This window comes from Nomascus leucogenys, chromosome 10, assembly GCF_006542625.1.
Source record: "Nomascus leucogenys isolate Asia chromosome 10, Asia_NLE_v1, whole genome shotgun sequence".
Lineage (NCBI taxonomy): Eukaryota > Metazoa > Chordata > Mammalia > Primates > Hylobatidae > Nomascus > Nomascus leucogenys.
Genome location: NC_044390.1, coordinates 78,144,281 through 78,168,841, shown reverse-complemented (window position 1 = coordinate 78,168,841; position 24,561 = coordinate 78,144,281). Strand labels below are relative to the sequence as shown.

Sequence of the window (24,561 nt, the reverse complement as noted above, 5' to 3'; positions counted from 1 at the left end):
TGATTTTCAGGCGACACTGGTCACCTAGATTTCTTAGCTAAATCTCTTGTGTTTTAAATGCTGACAACTTACACAAAAATGTTTTTAAATATCACACTAATCTAGACAGACACATCCACGGGCCAGACACAATTTCTGTGATCAGAGCTCCCAAAATATAAGATACTACATATAATATTAGTACAATACTAATATAGTAAACCCCCAATGGAGTAAGAGAGAAGAGAAAACTTGCTCAGAAATCTCTAAAACAGCCTGCAAGGCCAGCAAGTTCCAGCCGCTGCTGTTTATTTGGTTTTCTCCTCTCATACTCTAAAAATACCAATGACAATACGAAGTCACTCAGATTCACAGGGCAGCAACTCTGCGCCCCACACTGTGCTAAACACTTTCATGTTCAAAGTGGTTTAATCTTCCTGAACAACCTAGAAGGCGGAGACTATTATTAGTCCCATTTAAAGACAAAGAAAGTAAGGCTTGGAGAGGTTAAGTGACTCATCCAAGGTCACACAGTTGGTAGGTGATGGAGCCAGGATTTGAAGCCAGGCAGGGGCCTCTCACTGCCCTGACTCTTCATGCTTCTCTCTGGAGGGAAAGGGTCAAGAACAAGTTTTGGGAACTGAGTTTGATCCACTTTAATACTCTTAACTGAAAAGTTAAAATTTCAGCCATGCCACAGCCTATATATGACAGCCATGACACAGACCAGTAGACCCAGGGGAGGCAAACTACAGCTCTCAGGCCAAAACCGGCCCCCTGCCTGTTTGTATAAATAAAGTTTTATTGGAACACAGCCACGTCCATTCATTCTCATTGTCTGTGGCTGTTTCATGCTAATGGCAGAGCAGAGGCTTATGGCCCATGAAGCCCAGTGTGTTATTATCCAACTCTACAGAAAAAGGTTGGCCCCATCTGATGGTAAACCTAGCATGGGTAGAGAGAGACCATACCCTGAGAGGTTTCTATGGTCAAAACCCTCTGGGGTGTCCTTAGCAATATGGGAGCACATCTGCATATTACAGTGGGGAAACAGTGGTGGAAGCTTCTTTAGTTTTCTTTAGGCTGAGTGGTCACAACATTTGGGCTCAGAATGAAAGAGATGAAGGAGCCAACCACAGGGAGATGGGAGGAAAAGGGTCACAAACAGAGGAAAGCATACATGCAAAGGCCCTGAGGTGGGGATGTGCTTGATGTGTTTGTGGGACAAAGAGAAGGCTGCTGCGGGACAGTGGTTGGAGAGGGAGCCAGAGAGATCGAGAGAATGGGGCAGATCCTGGGGGATCTGTCAGGGGAAAGGAATTTGAATTTTAATCTAAACATGATAGGAGTATATTTTTTTCCTTCTCTTTTTTAAACAGGGTCTTGCTCAGTTGCTCAAGCTGGAGTGCAATGGTATGATCATAGCTCAGTGCAGCCTCCACTTCCTGGGCTCAAGCAATCCTCCTACCTCAGCCTCCTGAGTATCTGGGACTGCAGGCAGGTGCCACCATGTCCAGCTAATTTTTTTATTTTTTGTAGAGAAGGGGTATCACTATGTTGCCCAGGCTGGTCTCAAACTCCTGGCCTCAAGCAATCCTCCCGCCTCAGCCTGCCAAAGTGCTGGGATTATAGGCATGAGCCACCTCGCCTGGGCCATGATAGGAATATAATGTCTACATCCTCCAAAACACTACAAGCCATTTTGGTGAAGGGCTCCTTGAGGCTTAGAAACCAAGTAACTCCATCCTAGACATAATTTTTTGTTTCAAAAATATTGCTTAAAAGGTCAATAGCCCCACCACCATGACCACGATGGAGAAAGAAGGGGAGGGGCCCAAGGTCATCACACTTATAATCCCAGCACTTTAAGAGGCCGAGGCTGGCGGATCATTTGAGGTCAGGAGTTCAAGACCAGCCTGGTCAACACTGCAAAACCCCGTCTCTACTAAAAATACAAAAATTAGCCAGGCGTGGTGGCGTGCGCCTATAGTTCCAACTACTTGGGAATCACGCGAACCCAGGAGGCGGAGGTTGCAGTGAGCCGAGATCGCGCCACTGCACCCCAGCCTGGGTGGCAGAGCGAGACTCCATCTTGAAAAACAAAAAAGAAGAAGATAATGCATTTAAGTGACCCACAAAGGTGTCAGCATCCTTCACCTTTACAATAACTCCTACAGCAAAGCTGGGCAAAGCCAGCTGACTTCAAGGGTTAAGAAGCAGGAGACTTGGGATGTGGGATGATTCACCCAGGAGCACTAGAGGCCACACAGAATACAGTTCTTAGGGTCCTTCCCCCCTGCCAACCTCTACCATCCCTGACACCCTCCAGTATATGACACCATCATAAATAACGAGCACCCCCAGAGGAAAAATATCAAACAGAAGATGGGACCCTGAATCCCAAGGCCAGGAACAAAGGCAGGTCACCACCTGAGTCCCCTTCCAATGCTTCACCTCTGCCAGGCCCGGCCTTTGAATTAGATAGCCAGGAAGCCACCGAAAATTCAGCCCTTTCAGAAGCAGCACAGAAAACCACAGTTTCTGGGCAGCCTTGTCTACCATCATCCAGGACCATATATTTAGCACCAGCCAAGGTGCTCACGTTTGAAATCCCATCTGTCGGAAGAAAGGTTACCACGACAGAATGTCAAGTTCGAAGATAGAATCCTCTTTTTAACAGGAGAGTTAAAAAAAAAAAAAATAAGAAAAAAAGTAAAAGAAAGAAAAACCACCACCACCATCAGAAAAGCTGTTCCCTCTGGTCAAAATAGCACCGTGCTCATCTGAAATAACCCAACGAGACACTTATTTGCTTCTTTTAGCTGGTCCGTGGTTTCTCCATTTTCTACAGTGAATTCAAGTATTAATAAAAGCAATTTCAAGACCCCCCAACAGCAAAACCAGTGAGGGATGAGATGTTGCTTGTTTTTTCTTCTAGCATTCAAAGACAGAGCCTGTTTTTGAGAAGCAATCTTTGTCAAGTTGAGAAACTACAATTTTGGGATACCCAGAAAAGGCTGCTGGGTTCTTTAAATAAATTCTCAACACCTGTTTCTAGCTCTTTCTGCAGAAAAGGGCCACAGGGTGTGGGTTCTATGGACTTGGAGAGGCAGAGGGAATGGGGTCATCCACTGGCTGGAGTTATAAGAGAGTCCAAGGGTTTGTCTTATTCTCACCTAATGCCAACCCCTCTCAGGGGGCTGAGCCATGCCAAGCTCTGCGGGCTCATGCTCCCCACCTCGGCTGCAATTGGACCTCGGCAGCAATTCTATTATGGTGAAGTTTCCAAAGTTAGGATTCCGCCAACAGGGCTGATAGCTTATTTACTGCTGTCATCTATAGAAAGAGGAATTTTGACACATTGTTAAATGATAGCACATTTAGATAAGTCAAGCTGTCAGAGGCTCTAATGGATGTCTAAACTCTCTGTGGCTGATATGTAAAATTTATGCACTTCAGAATATCATAAGGTTATAATATTTTAATCACATCCCTGCTCTTTTCTAAACTTTGAGCAGGGGAAAATATTCCATCAAGCACCATCTTGCTCTCCTGCGCCAGGAGATTGAGTGTTCCCGGAAGTTTCTCCAAACTCCTTGGAAAAGTCTGGCCTCTCTTTGCTTATCCTGTTGATCTTCCTCCCAACTGCTGACATCCGAAGCAGAATTTGCCCCTTCCTCCCAAATTAGTACTGTGTAATCCTATCGGCCAAGCTCCTTTCTCCCCAGAAACACAGATGGGCATTTGGACCGGGGACCCTCATTTGGACTGGGTGCCCCCCAGCTCATTGTTAGCTCAATTAACCCTCTTTGGAGTCAGGGAAGACAGCATGGGAGACTGGACCCAGAGCATCGTAAAAAAAGTAGAGAGTTAAGCAGAAAAAGAAAATCATAAAGGTATGAATCCGGTTACGACGATTATACACAGAAAAGCCATAAAAAAATACTGCATTAGTAATGTTCACCATAAAGCAATCTTATAACCAAATGAAATATGCCTAGCATTATCTTTGGATGGAATTTTATTTCTTCTCGTTTCCTGAGCTGCCAGCAGCAAAGGCAAAAAAGAAGTAAAGATGGGGGGAGGTAGTTTCAGGAGTGCCGGAGTAGGATGGCCCATGTCAGATCACCTTTACCATCGGCCCAAAGTCATCAAGGTTGTTGACTGACTTCCAGCCTAGGAAAACAGCCCTGCTGTGTACAGAGACGGCGCTGGAAGGAATAATAACTGGAACGTTTCCATTTTTGAAAAATATACGTTTCCGGAGGGCTGGACCAAGGTCACCTTTCTTGCCAGGATCCGTATGGCGCAGCGACGTGGTATGGCCTGTGGACACGGGGCCGCCTATGCTGCCTCGGCCACTTTAATGCTCAGCAATCACGCTGCGAGAAACCATTCAACCTGAACAGCCAGGAATGAAAGCCACGCACCTCCTCACATCACAGGCAGCTCAGCCTCGGGACGCAGCACCACGGCTCTCCGGCTGCCTGGGGCTGGGCACGGGGACCTGCCTCTCCTACCTGGATCTCACAACAAGCCGGCAGAAGTTCTCCTTTCTGGCTATCTCCCCTATAAGAGGAAAGCAGGGGAGGGGGAAAAAATGAAAATAAAAGTGTGTCGTAGGAGTCACTGGCATTATGTACAAGAGAGGATCCCAAGCCAAAGTGCTTAGGCTCCTAATCCACTTGCAACAAAAATGCCATCAGTGAGGATATGGGGTGGGGTGGGGGTGGGGGGCTGCGGGCCTGTTGGCCAGGGGACCAACTGAAGATTTCAGGCTGGGGGTGGGGAAGGCGGCAGATGGAGGGCCAAAATGTTTGCACGCGGCCACGGCTGCCACGTTTATTTCTCTGCTTTCTAGAAGTGTGCTGCCTTGCAAACTCCCACAGGGACACCCCCTCCACTTAATATCGATGTAAATGAGTTTATCCCCCTTCCCTGAGAGCCTTCTCCTGTGTGCCAGACACACCAGGCATTGTTTTAACGAACAACCCCCCCCCCCTTCACATATACACCCTGTAGGCTGAGAGGTCTGGGTCCTATCTCCCCATCACCTGAACAAACCCCTCCACCACCCCCTATTTTCATCCTTTCCAGTTCAAATTTGCTTTCCATCTATGCATCTTCTAAAACCCTAACAAAGGGTTCCCGGATCAATGGGCGTCCAGCTGGAATCAAGATTTGGGTGACCTCAACCGTTCCACAAAAGACCCCTTGGGTAGAAGATTGAAGAGAGTGAGGTTCCAACCTCCCTAGCTCAGACAGCCCCCCGGGAGCCGCACCCACCCCTCAGCACCCAGCCCCTGCCTCTCCCCGGGCTGCAGCCCGAGCTCCCTGGATTGAAAACGAGTTATCTAATGAAAATTGTGTTAACTGACATTCCGGCCGACCGGGAGCAAATACCAGCGCTGTAAATCTCGCCGCGGAAATTTTCTCCAGCCCAGAATAACAATAGGACCCTGCAAAGGGCTTTCGCCTAGCCCTTCTGGTTCCTCTCCTCTTGTGTGCCACGTTCTTGTCATTCCTTATGTTACAGAACATCAATCATAAATAAAGACGCTGTCCCCCAGCCGTGCCCGGGTCTCATTTACAAACATTAGCAGGGAATACGATTACCATTGGCCTTCGTGCCAAGCCCAATGTGGCTGCCCAATTCTCTCTCTCTCTCTCTCTGCCTCCACAACCCCCACTCTTCCAGAAAGGCCACTTTAGCATCATTTAAGCCGGCAGGCACAGCTCGCAGCCCTGCCCGTCTCAGTTGGCCACCAAACTGTAGCCCCAACTCGAGTGCGGACCCGGAATTGCAAGGCACTCGGCAGTTATTAACTGCATGCCTCAGTGCCCCGATTTTCTCCCCAGCTCAATGGCTTTGGGGGAGGGGGAGAGCGAGGAGTGGGGCGTTTGGAAGGACGGGGACTGGGAAGCGGCCAGGACGGGGAGAAGGGGCGGGTGCTGGAACCACTTATCAGAAGAAACTTAACGAGATTTGCCGGCGGATTAAAAAAAAAAAAAAAAAAAAAAGTAGGTCCCTTTTTATCTCCAGACTGATGATCTCCCGTCTTCCGCGAATGTTACGGTCAAGGCAGGATGCTCTAACCGCCCAGTTATCCGCACCATTTTCCCGCCCCTGATACCCGCCGCACCCGCTGAGACTTTGCGAGACTCCAAGGCTGGGGGGGGGGGCCTTGCCAGGCGCGTCTGGGGCACCCCGGGAAAGAACAGAGGCCGGAGCTGCGCCTCCACGGTGCGTTCTCTGAGATTCCGCCTCCCAGCCCCGGCTCCTAGGGGGTCCGCAGAGAACACCTCCAAATCTGGGGGAGGCACACAGACTCCCATAAAGGGAGGATGGGGAGAAAGTGATGGGGTTTGGAAGAGTCGCCCTAGGGAAGGAGAAAGAAAGAGCAGGGAAGAGAGGAGAGAAACAGAAGAAAAGCAGAGACGGGAGAGAGGAGAGGAGGGGAGCAGCGGGGAGAAACGCAGGAGGCAGAACAAGCGAGGAAATCTCTCATTTAAAAGTTCCCTTGGGCCCGAGGGCTGGGAGTCACCTGCTCTGCGCCGCTCCCGGCTCTCCACCGCCCTGGAGGCAGGAGCGCAAACTTGCGAGCGCCCGGGCCCATCTCCACCGCCCGTCTGCGTCTAGACTTGGGAAGGGGATGGAAGCGGGGGAAAGGCAAGAAGCAAAGACGAACCCCAAGACCCCGGCCCGAGGAGAAGAGGTCTGCCGGCGCGGGCGGCCAGTCCGGCGGCGGTGGCTCTGGCGGCGGCGGCGGCCCCCGGGTGGCGGCGCGTCCGGGCTGCGCAGCCAAGCGGGCGGCGGCGGCTGAGGTGCCGGCGGGCGGCGGGGCGCGGAGCCGCCTCCTCGCCAACCCCGGCTCCCTCCTCCTCTCTCCTCCTCCTCCTCTCCTCCTCCTCCTCCTTGCCCGCCAGCTCCCTCCCTCCCTCGCTGGAGCCCCAGCCGGGTGCGGACAGGCAAGCGGCGCGCTCCGCGGCCTCCCCGGGCGCCGCGAAGTTGGGAGGCGCACAAAGTGCGGCTCAGGGGGGACCGCCGGGGGGTCCCGCCAGCAGCCCCCTGCCCGGGGCCGCAGCCCCTGCGTTCCCCGCGCCTCGCCCGGCCGCCCGGCCGCTCGGCCGCTCCGCCGACCGAGGGCTCACTAGCGCTTCTCCATGGTCGCGGCAGCTAATCGATGACTGAACCGAACAAAGAGCAGCGGCGAGATCAATTCCTAATACCTATCGATGGGCAGCGGGCGGCCGAGCCCCGGCGAGCCCCGGCAGCCGCCGCCCGCCGCCCCAGGGCGTCCGCCTGCCCGCCCGGGGACCTCCCCAATGCGCCCAGGGCGCGCCTGGGGGCTCCCCACGGCCGCGCGGCCGGCGCTGCCCGCACTAACCTGGAGTCGCCGTAGATCAAATCGCTTCCAATATTGAAACATCGATCCCACATTGGCGGCCATCTTGGGGGCTATCGAGACGCGCACACACAAGAGTTTGGCTTTTCTCAATGGCTGCACTCAATATCCGGGCTGGACTCCCCCCAGCCCCGGGGCCGCCGCCGGCCGCCCGGGCCCTGAGCGCCGCGGCCCGGGGCCCCTCGGGCGCCCTCCGGCCTCCTGCCACCCGCTGCCCCTCGCCGCCGCCGCGCCGCCGCCGCCGCCGCCGCCAACGGGCCCGGGAGCCGTGCGCCCCCCCGACCCCCGGAGGGCGCGGGCGGAGCGCGCCGGGCGGGGAGCTCGGCGCCCGCCCGGGGGAGGCAGCCGGGGATGGGGTGGGAGGGGAGGGGTGGGGGGGAGGCAGCCTCTCCGAGAGGCGCCGGCGCCGCCGCTGCCCTGCCTGCCGCCGGCTCCCGGGCCCGCGGAGCGCTCGCTGCATCTCCCCCCCAAGTCCGGGGTCGGTGTGCCGCGCGATTGCACTTGACTTTGGCTTTTTGCAAACTTATCAATACTGACGTAACGTGCTGATCAATGCAAAGGGAAGTTTGGGAGGGGGCGCTGCGGGAGGCGGGCGCGCGGGGCGCCTGCCCCCGCTTGCACCTGTCTACCCCCCGCTCCCGGCATTGCACACTTAAAAAAAAGTTAATAGTTTGAAATGCATTTTTTTTTCTTTTGCAATCGGAGCACACACAACACGTGCCTCGGGCTGCCGCCGCTCCTCCGCCAGATATGCTTGGGATCCGAGGGTCGCAGCCAGCACTTGGGGCTGCGTAGACGCGCCGGCCGGAGGGGGGGTGGAAGCCGCCCGGGGGCGCCACTGAGTCGTGGGAAATGTCACCACCACCGCCCACAGTTTCCGCGCCATTATATTATTATTATTGGCGGGGAGGGGGGCTTCGTCTGAGTAGTAGCTCAGGGTTCTTTACGGGCGGGGGCCGAGGGCGGGGCCTCAGGTCCTTTGGAATAGGGATTTCTGTTATTATTTGGGGGGTTTTTAACCCAATTATAGGGACTCCCCCACAACTTTGCAAGGTGAAACCCTTTTACTGTGATGATTATTATTGGAGGTTTTATTATTTGGTTCTGAACCAAACCTCGGGAGGGCCTTTTCCCCCAATGGGCTTGTTTTATTGTCATGACTGTTGAGGGTGTCCTACCCCTGCTGTGGGGGCCCCGGATCCTTAACAACCTCGGAGGTTTCTGCTATTGTTATCATCATTATTATCAGGGGCTCCGTTCTTTGCAACATGACATTCCTTTATTGTGATTGTCTTTGGGGAGAGAGGGTCTTTAGCATGGCTAGAGGGAGGTTCCGGTCCTTTGCAATTCTTCGGACTCTTGACAACCGGGGTGACTGGGTTTCTTGTTTTACATTTTTCTGTTTTTTTGTTTTGTTTTGTTTTTTTGTTTGTTTTTGCCTCTGTGCAAGCTCGAGGTCCTCTGTTTCCTCTCGACATCTCACCTCCGGGGGAACTCATACTCCCAGCCCCTCCATCACCAACCCCCTTACCTATCCCTGCCACCATCCCGAAAGGTGAGGTCACCCTTCCTCTCTGGTTTATTCCCCTGACACATAGCACCGCACCCTCTTCCCCACTCAAAACAAGGGGACATGTTTTTCCTTTTTCTGTGATCAAAAGATTTGCTTTTATGGACAGCAAATGGAAATTATATTCTTTTTATGACCCAGCTTGGACTTCTGACATCACTCTTGGTCTGGGACAATAGATCAATACAGTGGGTTATAAAAAAGATAAAGTTTAGAAGAGTTATAAAGAAGAGAGAATCATGATGGATATTTTTGATGATTTTCCAATATTTGTGTCTCAGAGCACGTGCTTTGAGGCAATTAAAGTTTTTAATGTAATGTAAATAATTGTTTCATAAATGCTTCGGAAGAAGGTGTGATCTTTCTGAGCAATCATTTGAGCTGTTTAAAAAATGAAATGTGATTTAAACAAGGATACAGTATTTCTGTTTCCATCCCCATACATTTTCCATGAGGGCTGGGTAAATATATTAATGCAGGAGTTGAAAGACGCGTAAGACCAAAAGTACTGCATTCACCCAGATGTAATGAATTAGGCCTAGTTAGCAATTCCGAGTGGCCTGTTTCCCTGCCAGATTAAATTGCACGTGATGTGTGGTTTATCTCAGCTCTCGATAACTTCAGGTTTAAATTACAGCTCTCATTCTGCAAAATGAATTTAGGGAAATTTCATAACTATCACATTACAATTTTTTAAATGGCTACATTTTTCTCCTGAGCATCTGTAAAGCTTGTGGCTTCCTTGTCTTTGGGTCTGCTTTTTAAAGTCCTGTAATAAAAAATCTAGAGTGAATGTGAAACCCTTCCCAAGCCAAGGGTTTGATGAAAAAAATTATTTTAAACTTATGTCTGATTTTGCAGTAACAGGACACATTGACATCGTGTACCTCCTGATATGTTGTGCTTGAAGGACGCATCACTTCTGTGGTATTCCTGCCAAAGGGGTATAATCTAAATCTAATTGTGAAGAAATATCAGACAACCCCAAATGGAGGGGAAAATTCTACAAAATAAACAGCCTGTTCACTTCAAAAACATCAGTGGCACATGAAACACACAGAATAATGGAGGAACTATTTCCAATTAAAGGAAACTAAAGAGACTTGACAAGTGATTATAACGTACAATCCTGGATTTTCTTTTACTATAAAGTGGATGAATTAGAACCAATGGCAAATTTAAAATAAAGTCAATAGATCAGATAATAGTGTTGTATTGATGTTAATTTCCTGATTTTGACTATTATACTGTGGCTGTGTAACAAAATATCCTTGTTTTTGGAGAACACACTGAAGTATTTAGGGATAAAGGGACAGACATCATGTCTCCAACTCTTAAGCAATGCAGATGAAAATAATATGTATCTATTTATCTATATATGTCTACCTAGAGACAGTGATAAAGCAATGTTGCAAAATGTTAACATTTGAAGGTTCTAGGTGACTAGTACACAGAAATTCCTTCTACTTTCTTGGCAAGATTTCTAGGAATCTGAAAGTATGTTAAAAGAAAAAAATAGATAAATCTAGGTCTGACTTCGTTTCACCTGTTAGGGACTACTGGCTTCCAAATAAAAATTCGGCACAGGACTTTCTACTTTCCTGACTGAAGTAGGCTGCACCTTTGACCCAGTAGGAAATTGCCACAGCAAACATGCTTACTGACGAGCAGCGAGAAAATCCAATAATTCAGATTGTTTTAAGTCTGTGATATTTTTAAATGACTTAATGCAGTGGGTCTCTGAAGAATTCCAACAATTTTAATGGTAGAAACTTGCAGTCCCACAGAGGAATGGGTTGCTACATAAATACTGAATAATCGTGTCTTTCTGTCTGGGCTGAAACATATTAGCTTTGCCTAGTGGCTTATTGCTTTATTCACAAAATAAATTTCAGCCGTCTCTCCCCACCATATTCCAAGTGCATCGTGTGCCTGTGCTTATTAGATGTGGGGGCTTCTACTCCAAAGGCATCTGTAACCATCTCAGACTTAGCAATAATGAACTAAGCAGATAAGAGTTTACCCCCAAACAGAGTTAGCTGGGGAAATATTATGGATGGTCCTTAATGAAGGATAATAAGCCAGGAAATTCAGACTTTGTCAGCAGACAATGGCCTTAGATTTAAGAACTAAAGCACTAACGTTTTAAATATTTTTGTGAAAAGCTGTTTTTCATGTTCTTAGCACACCCTCTGCCACAAACACACACACACGTAGATAGATAGGCAAAAACTTAAACAGTTTCCAGATTAATTCCTGATTCCCAAAGACTCACACATCAAGATGAGTATTAAAAAATTACTGTAGAAAAGAAAGTACCTCCCCTCCCCCAGAGGAATCAGAGGGCAGCTTGGGGCAGCCTATACTAACAGCAGAAGCAGGCAGAGAGCCGGGATCCTTTAGGAAATTCACTAACTGTGCAAGAATCCCGGGGAAGATAATGGCAGGTCCTTAGCCACATACATAATGATATGCGAAATCCCCAGGATCAAAGCTGAAACAAAAGAAAATGTCCTTCGGTAGCTCCGCGTTGCCCACTGCAGCTGCCAGGCAGGGAGAAAAACAACTACAGAATCCGAATTCATCTGGAAGTATTAAACAGCACTAGGAGTAAGGGATATGGGACTGTCTGGTGGACACCTGCAGGGTGTGTTCCTGGAGGCTGGCCCGTGGTTAGGTCCAGGATTCTGTGGCTAGAGTGACCTGCTATAAGGTCCAATCCTGGCACGATGCTGTCAACAACTGCCACTAGTAAACACCTACTGGTTGTTGGATGCTTTGTAAATAAACCACTAGCATAACACAGTGGCTAGGCGCATAGTGGTTAGGAGCATAGAACGTAGTGGTTAACAGCCATCTGGAGCCAGATTGTCTGGGTGTGAATTTCAACTCTGCCACTTACAAGCTCTGTGACCTTGGGCAAGTTATTTTACTTCTCTGTGCCTCATTTTCATCATGTATGCAATGGCACTAATAATTGCGCCATTGCATACATGTGATGAGGATTAAATTAGTTAATCCATGTAAAGCACTGTGTAAATGTACAGCATGTACTAGACCTCATTATTATTGGCCTCACAATGGACTGGGAAGGGATTGGTATTCCCATATTGCAGATGCAAAGACTGAGGCACGGAGAGAAGTGGTTGGCTCATGGTCACATGGTTGTAAAGGGGTAAAACCAGGACTAATACCTGGGTTCACTCACAGCAAGTCGGAGCTCTTTGCACTTGAGGCTGTTCTGCCTTTCATGGAGGGGGAGAATGGGTGCAAAAGCAGACTCCCAGAAAGCAAGGGCTGCAGCCTGAGCCATGTGCCGATGCCCAGTGGCCAGTGCTCCGTGGAGAGAAATAACACAAGAAGGACAGGCTCCCTTGACCTGATTCCCCTCCAATGCCAGGGACTAGTTAAATAAGCAATCTTGTATTCAAGCTGTGGTGGTCATTCCCCTTTTTCTCTTCTCCTGCACCATTCTCCACCTGCTCAGTGCCCAGGAAGCTGACCTCTGTGGACCATATCTCCCAGGCTTCCTTGCTCTCTGGCTTTCATTTGGGTTTGGCTAGTGGGAGGCCCTGGTAGGAAATAAGAAGGCAGGAGGAGAGAAGGTTGGGGTGCTCATTCCCCAGCTCCCTCCCTTCTTTGCTGCCATTTTGGCTGTGACTGGGTCCTTCTACAGATGCAGCCCCTGTCAAGCTGTCCTTCTCCTTCTCTCACTGGGTCCCAGCAACTGCTCCCTCTTCCTCCTGCTTCAGGTCTGGGATGGAAATGGCTTTCCCCTGTTGCTGGCACCTGGTGGCCTCAACATTCCTCTGCCCACACCTCTGCAGATGGTCTCCTCATTTAAAAATCCCAGCCAAGGCTGGACACGGTGGCTCACACCTGTAATCCCAGCACTTTGGAAGGCCGAGGCGGATGAATCACCGGAGGTCAGGAGTTCAAGACCAGCCTGGCCAACATGGTGAAATCCTGTCTCTACTAAAAATACAAAAATTAGCTGGACGTGGTGGCAGGTCCCTGCAATCCCAGCTACTTGGGAGTCTAAGACAGGAGAATCACTTGAACCTGGGAAGTAGAGGTTGCAGTGAGCCGAGATCTCACCACTGCACTCCAGCCTGGGTGACAGAGCAAGACTCCATCTCAGAAAAACAAAAAACAAAAAAATCCCAGCTGAGTGTCTCTGCTGAGGCCCTGACTGACCCCTACCACGGAATGCAATTCAATTGTTAAGAAAGTGAGGGCTATTTATATATGTTGAGGCATATATTGATATGTGTCTATGATATATGGTAAAGTCAAGTCATAAGCAGGTTATAGAACAGCATTATGGAATAATCTCTTTCCTTAAAATGTGGTGCTTTGGGAAAAGTCAACAAAACTAGATATCAGATGGTTAACAGATATTAGTTCTGGAAAATGGGCTTACAGGCCCTTATCATCTTTTTTGTCATTGTTGCTTTTGTTTGTTTGTTTGTTTGTTTGTTTTGAGGCAGAGTCTTGCTCTGTTGCCCAGTCTGGAGTGCAGTGGTGCAAACATAGTTCATTGCAGCCTCAACCTCTTGGGCTCAAGAGATCCTCCCACTTCAGCTCCCCAAGTAGCTGGGACTATAGGTGCACACCACCATGTCCAGCTAATTTTTTACTTTATGTAGAGTGGGGTCTCTCTGTGACCCCAGCCATGTTGCCCAGACAGGTCTCCAACTCCTGGACTCAAGTGACCCTCCCATCTCAGCCTCCCAAAGTGCTGGGATTACAGCCATGAGCCACCGTGCCTGGATAATTTCTACATCATCATTTTAAGCTTTTTTATGAGCACAAATTTATTTTTTCATCAGGAATCTTCATTTGGTTGTGGGAGGGGTGGGGGTCTGTTTCTTCCTGGGACCCTGACTCATAGACATACCACATTCACCTGAGATGTCTATAAAAGAAGAGCTGACTGAATAGCGAGATTCCATGTTCATGGGCTGGAAGAATTAACAGGATGATGTCATTTCTCCTCAAATTAATTCATACATTTAAGTCCATTCCAATGAAAACCTCAATAAGGGTTTTCATGAAACGTGACAAGCCCATCTCAAAAATTCTTACAAAGATGCAAGGGTCAAGAACAGCCGAGGCAAGTTTGAGGAGTAACAAGATAGGAGAATCATTCCTATAAGAGATGAAGACTTCTTATAAAGCTGTAATAACAGAGAGCAAGTAAGACATATTGACCCAAGGGACAAAATCAAAAGCCCAGAAACAGACTCATACAAATTTAGAACCAACACATGAGTAGATGGCAGAGCTGGCATAATAAACTAGTGAGGAAAGGATAGATTTCATTTTCAATATGATGCTAGACCAGCTGGCTACCCATATGGGAAAAATACAATTAGATCTCTACCTCACACCATACACCAAGATCAACCCCAGGTGGAGATGTCAGCACACCATGAATTTAAAGAAAGAAATCCAACTTGTTCCATTTTTCCGACAGCACAGAACATTGGAATGGAAGAATCATATTGCGATTAATCTGACTTCACTATACTATGTTTGTCTGTCTGTCTGTTTTAAAGCATCCTAATAGCTCTGGTCACGTAATAGCCCAGGATTCCTTCCCTAACTGGATTGTGGCCAGAACCAGGACTGAATTTTCTTTGAGCATCCCTGGAATGAAACGCCACTTGACAGCTGGCAACTTCCAGGAGGTTTAGAGACACTCGCTCGCCAAAGGTCAAAGGCTCTAGAGGCCCCTGCTCTGTACAGCTCTTCCTTGGGCACACAATGTGCGAGCCTCTGAGAAGCTGGCCCCGGGGCAAGCACCTGCCTTCCAGGTCTGCCTTCCTGTTTTAGCAGCCCAGTGCGTAAATGACACAGTGACTGAAGTCCTCAGAAACAATCACTGTGGAATTCCGGGCACCCATTTGGCCCTCCATCTCACCCAGATCCCATTCATCTGGCTTGGGCAGTGGACCATTCCTCCATCAGCATCCAGAACTGTGGGCTCCCAAAGGCAACATCAGCCTTGTCTGTGCTCTGCGAAGAACTGAGCCTTCCAGCACACCCCTTCACCCACCCAAACAAAACTCCACAAACAGGGCCCCCAAAGCCTCAATGAAGAGTGCAGACTATTGCTACAGGTTTTCTTAAGGGCAAGGCATGGAGGGCTTACCGCCTTCAGATCCTCTTTGCTTCTTTCTCTCCCTAAGTCCCCTTCATTAAAGCAGCCTCTCCAGGCTCTATTTTAAATTTCTCTCCCTACAAACAGCTCATTCGTCTTCTCTCTCTCATCGCTCACTCTCGATTCTCCAGCTCCTTCTCCTCTTCTCCCTCTTCCTTTGTTCTTCTTCCTCCTTGGGCTCACATTTCTCCTCCCTCTTCTTCAAATCGGAGGTTCTCACATTTAATCTCATCAGCAAAACATGGGCCTGGAGCCAAGCAAAAAAAGAAAGAAAGAATTCTTTTATTCCTTTGGTAAGCCAGGGATATGTGGATGCTTACATTTTCTCTGTCCCTCTCCACAGTCGTCATCATTGTCATCGTCATCATTGCTGTCATAATGGTGCCTACTATGCACCAAGGTAATCCCCAGCATTCTCCCCAAATCTCACATTCAGCATGCCTGTGTCCATTTTATAGATAAGTAAACTGAGGCTCAGAGAGGTGGAATAGCCCACCTGAGTTCACTGAGCAGGACGATGGCTGAGCACAATTTGGAAGCTGGTCGGGAAAAGGTGCACCCTTTGGCAGCCCAGCTACAAAAGTCTGCTCTTCTCCCTCCTCCCACCCTCCTTTCCTGCCCTGTTTAAGCTTCTGCTGCCAGTGCTCAGGGCAGGAGAGAAGCAGGGATAAAGATGCCATTCAGACAAATTGGAGCCAACGGGGGCAGATGTTGGCGGGGGGGCACAAGTGGGAGGGGAGAAGGAATGTGTCTGCTGCCCTGGCAGCCAGTCCCTGCCTTTCCACTCCCTCAATCCCCCTGGAACTTCTGGATTCTCAGCTCTTGGCTTCCACAAACCAAAAATTGGCCTCATGGGGCTGGGCTCGCTCTCCCTGTCATCTAATTTCCTTCCCTGACAGCACTTGGAGGTAAGCGTGGCTGTTTCCTCCCTTTAATAGCTGAGGAAATGGGGGATCAGAGAGGGTGAGTGACTTGTCTGAGGTCACCCAGCCTGTGAGCAACAAAGGCAGGGGTCAAAGCCTGTTCTCTTTGATGCCAAGGCTCCAGTTCTTGACTTTTAATGCCACCCCTTCCCTTTCTCGACTACCTCTAACTCCTTCGTGGGGCCTTACATTTACTGCACAGCTGGTGAGGGGCTGAGTCGAGCCTGGAAGTCAGAGCCAACCCCCTCTTGCGGCCACAGATTCGGGCCACATTCCCCAGAGCTCTGAGCGTCCAGGAGGAAGGTTCAAAGCTCTTCTCTGAAGGGTGAGTCTCCATCCCTCACACTGCAGAAACCTCTGAGGACTAAAGAATTCAGTATCTGAGGGAGCAAAATCCCCCCATTCAGTCACTCCCTAACCCCGGAAGCACATCCAGCCCCTCTTGCAATGTTGCCTGACCCAGGAAGCACATCCAGCCCCTCTTGCCACACTCCTTGATCCAGGAAGCACAACCAGCCCCGCTGCCACACTCCCTGACCCGGGAAGTACATCCAGCCCCTTGTGCCATGACTCTTCTTGCTCCAAGTCCTTGGCATCCATCAGGGTCTCTGGCAAATGTACCAGGCATTGGGGATCTCAAGAGGTCATCGGTTCCATCCCCCTGCCTCCATTTTTGGAGCCTAAGAAAGAGACTCTAAAATGAACCTCAGTACCCAAGGTCAGGGTCTAATCTGCCACCCATGTGCCCACACCCTTTTCTGCACACACTCACACATGTACATATTTGCACATATGTGCACACACAGATGCACAGATAGACAGACATCTGCACATGCTCCTGTCTACACTTGCTCACACCTGCACTCACACCCGTTCTGCACTGCTCACATGTATTCATGTTTGCACATAAATGAACACACACATGCACACACGCCTGCATGCCCCATGAATATCTTTTCATGCACATTTGCACACGAGCCAGAAACAGGTTTTCTGAGACATGCCTGTGTGCTCACACACACGTTTGCATAGCTTGCGTGTGCACACGAGTGAGTATCCTGCCAAGGTACAGGCAGGAGGATATGTCCGGTTGTACCTTCCCTTCCCTAGGTGGGGCAGCCTGGCCTCTCCTGGGGCTTCCCAGAGCCTGGCCTTTGGCAAAAGCCCCACCTGGTGGACACTCGATGTATACTCCAAGCCTGGACACCCTTGGGACCTGAATGAGGGCTCTGGGCAGCCCCCAGGCTGGCTGGTGATAACTGAGGGAGCCCAAAGCTAAACTTGGGGGCACCCCTACCCACTGAAAGTTTCCTTCTCTCCTCCTATCCTTTCCTTTCCCCGAGCAGCAATTCCCCTGGCCAAGACAGAAAAAAGAGGATCAGATCCAGAGGCAGGGGTTTGAGTCGCTGCTCTGTCACTCACTGGCTTCTCCCAGGCCTCATCCACCCACCTGTAAAATGGGTGTAAAGTTCTCAAACAGATATTCAGAGGAAGCAGATAACACCAGAATGCAAAGCAATTGCTGTGTATCTCAGGACAGAGCCTAGGACGAGTCTGAAGTCAGACCGAAGCCCAAATGAGGATGCAAACCCCAGCTGTGCCTCTTCCTTGGTGTGTGACCCTGGGTGGGTCACTCCACCTCCCTCAACCTATTTCTTCAGCTGTAAAGTGGGTCAAAACCCCCAAAAGGGTGGTTGGAAGAAACCATCAACATCGTGGAAGTGAAGTCTGTTACTCTCCCTCCTCATTCCTCCCAAACCAAACACAAGAATGCTTGGGGATTGCAAGAAGCAGGTCTGGAATCACAGCAACCAGGTTTGAACTCTGATTTGAATCATGCCTCTGCCACTTTGTAGTTGTGACCTTGGGCAAGTTGCTCTACCTTTCTCGAACTCCTGGCCTCAAGCGATCTTCCCCGCTGAGCCTTTCAAAGTGCTGGATTCAGGCATGAGCCACTCCACCTGGCCATCACTCCACCTTTGTGAACTTCAGTTTCCCGGTCTGGTTAATGGGGACCTCCTAGTGTTGTGACAATAAGACAATGCATGCGAAGAGCCTGGCAGCCACAGGTGCCCCCTGAATGCAGGCTGCATGATCAGCATCGATGTTTGGGGGAAACGAGTGATACTTGGAGGCCTGGGTGGAGCTGACCCTTAGGGGCCCAATATAATACTTACATCATTCAAATCAATTATAATTTAATCACTGTGTGCTAGGCACTGATCTAAGCACTAAGAATTAATTCATATAACTTCATAACGACCCCACAGGTAGGCACTTTTATTATTATTTTTGAGACAGGTTTCACTCTGTTGCCCAGGCTAGAGTGCACTGGTGCAATCACAGCTCACTGCAGCCTCGAACTCCTGGGCTCAAGCGATCCTCCCATCTTAGCCTCCTGAGCAGCCAAGACTATAGGTGTGTGCCACCATGTCCAGCTAATTTTTTTTTTTTTTAAAGAGATGGAGTCTCACTATGTTGCCCAGGCTGGTCTCAAACTCCCTGGCTCAAGCGATCCTCCCACCTTGGCCTCTCAAAGTGCTAGGATTACAGGTAGGCGCTACCACACCCAGCACTTTTATTATTTCCCCGTTTTACAGATAAGGACACTGAAGGCACAGAGGGGAAGTAACTTGTCCAGGGTCATGGAGCTAGACAGTGAATTAAAATCCAGACAGGCTAACTCCAGAGCCCTCTGGATTTCTCCCTTTTCCTACTCCCACCAAGCTGTCATAATAGCTTGGACCTCCCAGCCTCCCCTAGGTCTGGAAGCTTCCCTAGGAGCTGAAGTCTGTTTTAGAGGGCAAGTCCTCCACCATGAGAAGCCCCAGCAGGCCTACACGTCCTTCCAATCTCCAGGGGGCCACATGGCCACATAAGCATCATGTGTCTCCCGGGGACTATGGAATTAAGATAATCTCAGGGAAGTAATAAACATGATGGAAATGACGAGATGAAAGAGCATCTGCTAATCCTGGGAGCCCGTGTCAGAAAACTTGCATCTGCTAGATGTTGCTAAGTGGCGTGAAGGTGAGGGGAAACCTGGCTGGTGGGGCCTTGCCCCACTGCTGAAGCAACGCCATGGGGCAGAGGGACAGATGGCGGTCCAGACAAGAAGTGATTAGAAAAGAGAGATTCTGCAAGGAAAAGTGTGCACCCCACACTTTAGTTAAAAGTCAGTCAGTGGAAAATGACTGCCCGATGATGCCAGCAATAGAGGGGTCAACTTTCAATGTGGCAGGGGGTGGTGCAGGAGCTACTGGCTTTGAATCCTGATTCTGCACCTACCTGGCTGCGTCTAAGTCCGGTTGCTTAAACTCTCTGGACATCAGCTTAATTTGGATGCGGTGGCTCATGTCTGTAATCCCAGCACTTTGGGAGGCCAAGGTGGGCGGATCACCTGAGGTCATGAGTTTGAGACCAGCCTGACCAACATGGCGAAACCCCACCTCTACTGAAAATATAAAAAATTAGCCGGGCGTGATGGTGGGTGATTGTAATCCCAGCTACTCAGGAGTCTGATGCAGGAGAATCGCTTGAACTTGGGAGACGGAGGTTGCAGTGAGCCGAGATTGTGCCACTGGACTCCAGCCTGGGTGACAGAGTGAGATCTTGTTCAAGAAAAAAAAAAGAAAGAAAATGAGAAGAATAATACCTGCCTGTGGTAGATGGTGTGGCTGGCACTAGTTCTTCCCCTTCCCTCTCTGTGTGCCCAATGCCAGGTGACTTCAAATGATCTTCCCACTGTGGGTGGGGGTGATTTTCCTGCCGCTTGATCTTGAGCTTGGCTATGTGACCTGCTTTGGCACACAGAACGAGGCGGAAGTGTTGGTCTACCAGTTCTGAGCCCACGTCTCAAGAGATGTTGTGTGCTTCACTTGTTTTATTGGGCCTTCGCCTTCGCCATGGAAAGAACATTTTTGGGCTAGCCCCCTGGTCCCAGGAGAAGGCTGCAAGACCTAAGGGTAGGGAGGAGGCAGGGTTTCTGAATGGCAGGTTGAGGGAAGCCTCTGAGACCCAGAAACACCTGCTGAAGACTGGTCCGTGGCTAAGAAACCAACATCTCATGCACTGAGTCTCTATGCTGTGGGTCCTACTTGTAACTGCAGCAGATGGATCTATTGCCATCCCCCTGGGAACTGGACCCAGCACCCCTTTCTGAGCCAATCCTGTGGTTTTGCCAACCTGGATGAACCCCCAAGGTCACACAGCCTGGGCACCATGGGACTTTGTGCTTTCCGCCACTGTAGCCCCCTGACCTGAGACTATGGGCTCCTTGCAATTAGCTGTGGGTTCCCATTGAGTCCAACCTTAGGCCATCCAACTGCCTTGAGAGGACCCACTCTGGCCCAGGAATGAGGTTCCCTGGTGCTCCAGCCAGTCTTCCTGGTGGTCTGTGCCACTTTGTGTTCTGCAGTCCCTGCAGGTCTTGTGCGCAGCTAGCCAGAGTCATGATACCATGTGTCCTCGGGCAAGCCACTGCCATCTAGCACCTCCCAGGCCTCGTTTTTCTTATTTTACATCTGTAAAAGGGGAGTGCTGCTCTCTGCATGACTCAAGTTTGTCAGCATGAAGATTCATCACTTTGGAAAGATGGGTCCTCCAGAGTGCTAAGGGGTCATGAGAGCCGCCGTCCGATCTTACTTCAAGGGGCATCACTGAGATAAGTAGAGGAGAATCCCAGATCTTTGCCCAGCTTCTCCTTAACCCTCTCCCTGCTTCCTCCTTTGTGTGAAGGTCTTGAATATCAGCTTCTTTGCCAAGCTCACGATGACAAAGAAATAAAGACATACATAGCCCCACTGGCCCTGGAAAAAGATACCTTTTTTTTTTTTTTTGAGACAGGGTCTCCCTCTGTCACCCAAGCTGGAGTGCAGTGGCATGATCATAGCTCACTGCAACCTCAACCTCCAAGACTCAGGCCATCCTCCCACCTCAGCCTCTCAAGCAGCTGGAACTACAAGTGCTTGCCACCACACCCAGCTAATTTTTTTTTTTTTTGGTAGAGATAGAGTCTCACTATGTTGCCCAGGCTAGCCTCCAACTCCTGGGCTCTGGTGATCTTCCTGCCTCGGCCTCTCAAAGTGCTGAGACTACAGGCATGACCCATCATGCTCAGCCAAAACATCCCTTTCTAGAACTGCATGTGACAGCCGTGAATGGGCATTTCACAGAGGAGGAAACTCAGATGGCCAATAAATACAGGAAAAGCTGCTCAGCCTCTCCGGTAATTAGGAAAGCTTCAAAATAAAACCAAAATGAGGTATCCCACTCACCAGATTGGCCAAAATGTTAATGCCTGATAAGAACAAGTGTTGGCAAGGATGTGGAGCAACTGGAGCCCTCATACACTCTAGGGGCAGGAGGTGGGTCTAACTAGTACAACCACCTTAGAACACAATCGAGCAACATCCAGTGAAGCCGATAACATGCATGCTGTATGTTCCAGCGATCTACTCCTAGGAATATTCCCAGCAGAGACTCTTGTCCCAGGACAGGATGCAAATGATTTGTATCTTTATATAAGATTGTTTATAAAAGATTGTTCACAACAGTTATTAAAAAGAGGGGCTAGATGTGGTGGCTCATACCTGTAATGCCAGCACTCTGGAAGGTTGAGGCAGGTGGATCACATGAGCCCAGGAGTTCAAGACCAGCCTGGCAACATGGCAAAACCCCATCTCTACCAAATATATATACAAAAATTAGCTTGGCACGGTAGTGTGCATCTCTAGTCCCAGCTACTTGGGAGGCTGAGGAGGGAGGGTCACTTGAGCCTGGAAGGTTGAGGCTGCCTTGAGCCGTGATCATGCCACTGCACTTGTGCCTGGATGACAGAGCAAGACCCTGTCACCAAAAAAAGAAAGGAAAAAGGTAGTCACCAAATGTCCATCAGCAGTAGACTGGATAAATAAATTGTACAGTATTTACACAATAGAATTCTATAAGTGGGGAAAATAAATGAATCAGAGCTACATAAGTCAACATGGACGATTCTCACATAGTCACGATGAGTGAAAAAAGTGAGGGACTGACAAACACAAATAATAGAATATTATGTATATGAACTTTTAAAACAGGCAATACTCTGCTTATATATTGTTTCAGGACACATTCACAAGTCTCAATAAAACATTAATTCAGGCTGGGTGCAGTGGCTCATGTCTGTAATCCTGGCACTTTAGGAGGCTGAGGTGGGCGGATCACCTGAGGTCAGGAGTTTGAGAACAGCCTGGCCAATATGGTGAAACCCTGTCTCTACTAAAAATACAAAATTAGCCAGATGTGGTGGCACATGCCTGTAATCCCAGCTACTCGGGAGGCTGAGGCAGAAGAATCACTTAAACCCAGGAGGGGGAGGTTGCAGTGAGCTGAGATCATGCCATTGCACTCCAGCCTGGGCAAAAAAAAGCAAAATTCATCTCAAAAACAAACAAACAAACAAACAAAAAACCCAACAACAACAACCAAAAACCGGCGGGCTCGGTGGCTCACGCCTGTAATCCCAGCACTTTGAGACGCCAAGGCAGGCGGATCACGAGGTCAGGAGATCGAGATCATCCTGTCTAACATGGTGAAAACCTGTCTCTACTAAAAAAAAAAAAAAAAAAAAATTAGCTGGGCATGCTGGCACGCACCTGTAGTCCCAGCTACTCAGGAGGCTGAGGCAGGAGAATTGCTTGAATCTGGGAGGCAGAGGTTGCAGTGAGCCGAGATCACACCACTGCACTCAAGCCTGGAGACAGAGCGAGACTGTGTCTCAAAAAAACAAACAAACAAAAACAAACAAACAAACAAAACACATTAATTCATAGGGATGATAAGCTCCAAATTCAAGATAGAGATAATTTGGTCAGGGGAGGAAGGACTGAACTTGGGGAGCGATAGGTAGAGGGGTGTTAGCTGGTCATCTTGTATTTTTTTAAGCTGGGTTGCAAGTGTAAAGATGCTGTAATGTTGTTCTTCACCTCTTCTCATATCTGTAATAGATCAAAATAAATTTTGCAACAGGGAAGTGTAGTATTGTTTGGTTTGAGGGACATGTAAGGTCCAAACATCCTCTCTGCCACTTAGTGTGTGACCCTGGGGGGCTCTTTGTTTTTCTGGACTTCAGTTTCCTTGCTGGGCAACTGTGAAGGTCTGAAATCATCTAGTGAATGGATTTGGTGCAAATCCTCTCTTCCCTCCTTCTTTCTTTCCTTCCTTCCTTCCTTCCTTCCTTCCTTCCTTCCTTCCTTCCTTCCTCTCTTTCTCCCTCCCTTCCTTCCTACTCTTGACAGGGTCTTGCTGTGTTACCCAGGCTGGAGAACAGCAGTGTGATCATAACTCGTTGCAGCCTTGAACTCCTTGGCTAGAGCAATCCTCCCGCCTCAGCCTCCCGAGTACCTGAGACTACAGGTGCATGTCACCACACCAAGCTAATATTTTTTGTAGAGATGGGGTCTTGCTATCCTGCCCAGGCTGGTCTCTAACTCCTGGCCTCAAGCATTTCTCCTGCCTCAGCCTCCCAAAATGCTGGGATTTCAGGCATGAGCACCATGCCCAGCCTCATGTCAGTTTTCTTAAAGCAAGGTGTCTAGGGGTACCCAAGAAAATGAGTATTGTGGAGGGTAAGGAAGAGGCAGCTATCCTCTTGGCGTTTGCGTCTATGGTGATGCCTGTGCTGAAAAGAGATGAGGTCTTGCCCATCAGCATCTCCTAGAAGAAGACCCAGTGGACACAATGAGTGGGCTCCAGACGTGGATTCCCGATACTTTCAGATACATCCAATCCAACTAGAACATATTTCTATGAGCCCACTGCAAGAGGCCAGTGGGTCTGCAAAAATATGTTCATGGTGCAAGGTCCAGAGGAGCTTACGATTCATTCCCTCCATCAGCCAACAGGTAATTCATCAAACCCACTTTGTGCTTGGTGTTGGAGACACAACAATGACGACATCTCAAGAGTTACTATACTTTTGGCTATCACAGTCCAAAAGACATGAAACTGCCTCAAGTGAGAGACAGTTCAAGTATAACATGGCACAATATAGCCTGGAATGGAGCACTGATGTCACAGAATTCTGCATGACCAGCACATAGTAGGCACTCAGAAAATACTTCTTAAGTCCGGATGCGGTGACTCACACCTGTAATTCCAGCACTTCGGGAGGCTGAGGCAGGTGGATCACCTGAGGTCAGGAGTTCAAGACCAGCCTGTCCAACATGGCAAAACCCCATCTCTACTAAAAATACAAAAATTAGCTGGGCATGGTGGCACATGCCTGTAATCCCAGCTATTTGGGAGCCTGAGGTAGGAGAATCACTTGAATCAGGGAGTGGGAGGTTGCAATGAACCGAGATTGTGCCACTGCACTCCAGCCTTGGTGACAGAGTGAGACTCTGTCTCAAAAAAAGGAAAAAAATTGTTAAAAAGAAAGGAAAGAAGGAAGGATGAGAAGGGAGGGAGGAAAGACAGAGGTAAAAGAGAGAAGGAGGGAGGAAGGAAGGGAAGGAGGGAAAAGATGGTATTTGT

At 49.3% G+C, this 24,561-nt stretch overlaps 1 protein-coding gene across 3 annotated transcripts in view; it reads right to left on the bottom strand.

The window, feature by feature from the left end:
• CUX2 (cut like homeobox 2) overlaps positions 1–7,584 on the bottom strand; it is a 324,472-nt gene extending 316,888 nt beyond the window's left edge. The window contains exon 1 of one of the 3 annotated variants that reach the window (XM_030821389.1): positions 7,368–7,584. In XM_030821389.1, coding sequence (XP_030677249.1) covers positions 7,368–7,430 — 63 coding nt within the window. In that variant the 5' untranslated portion in view covers positions 7,431–7,584. The remainder of the gene's footprint in view (positions 1–7,367) is intronic. The other 2 variants (XM_030821390.1, XM_030821392.1) reach the window with 2 other exon arrangements.
• Between the last annotated feature and the right edge of the window lie 16,977 nt (positions 7,585–24,561).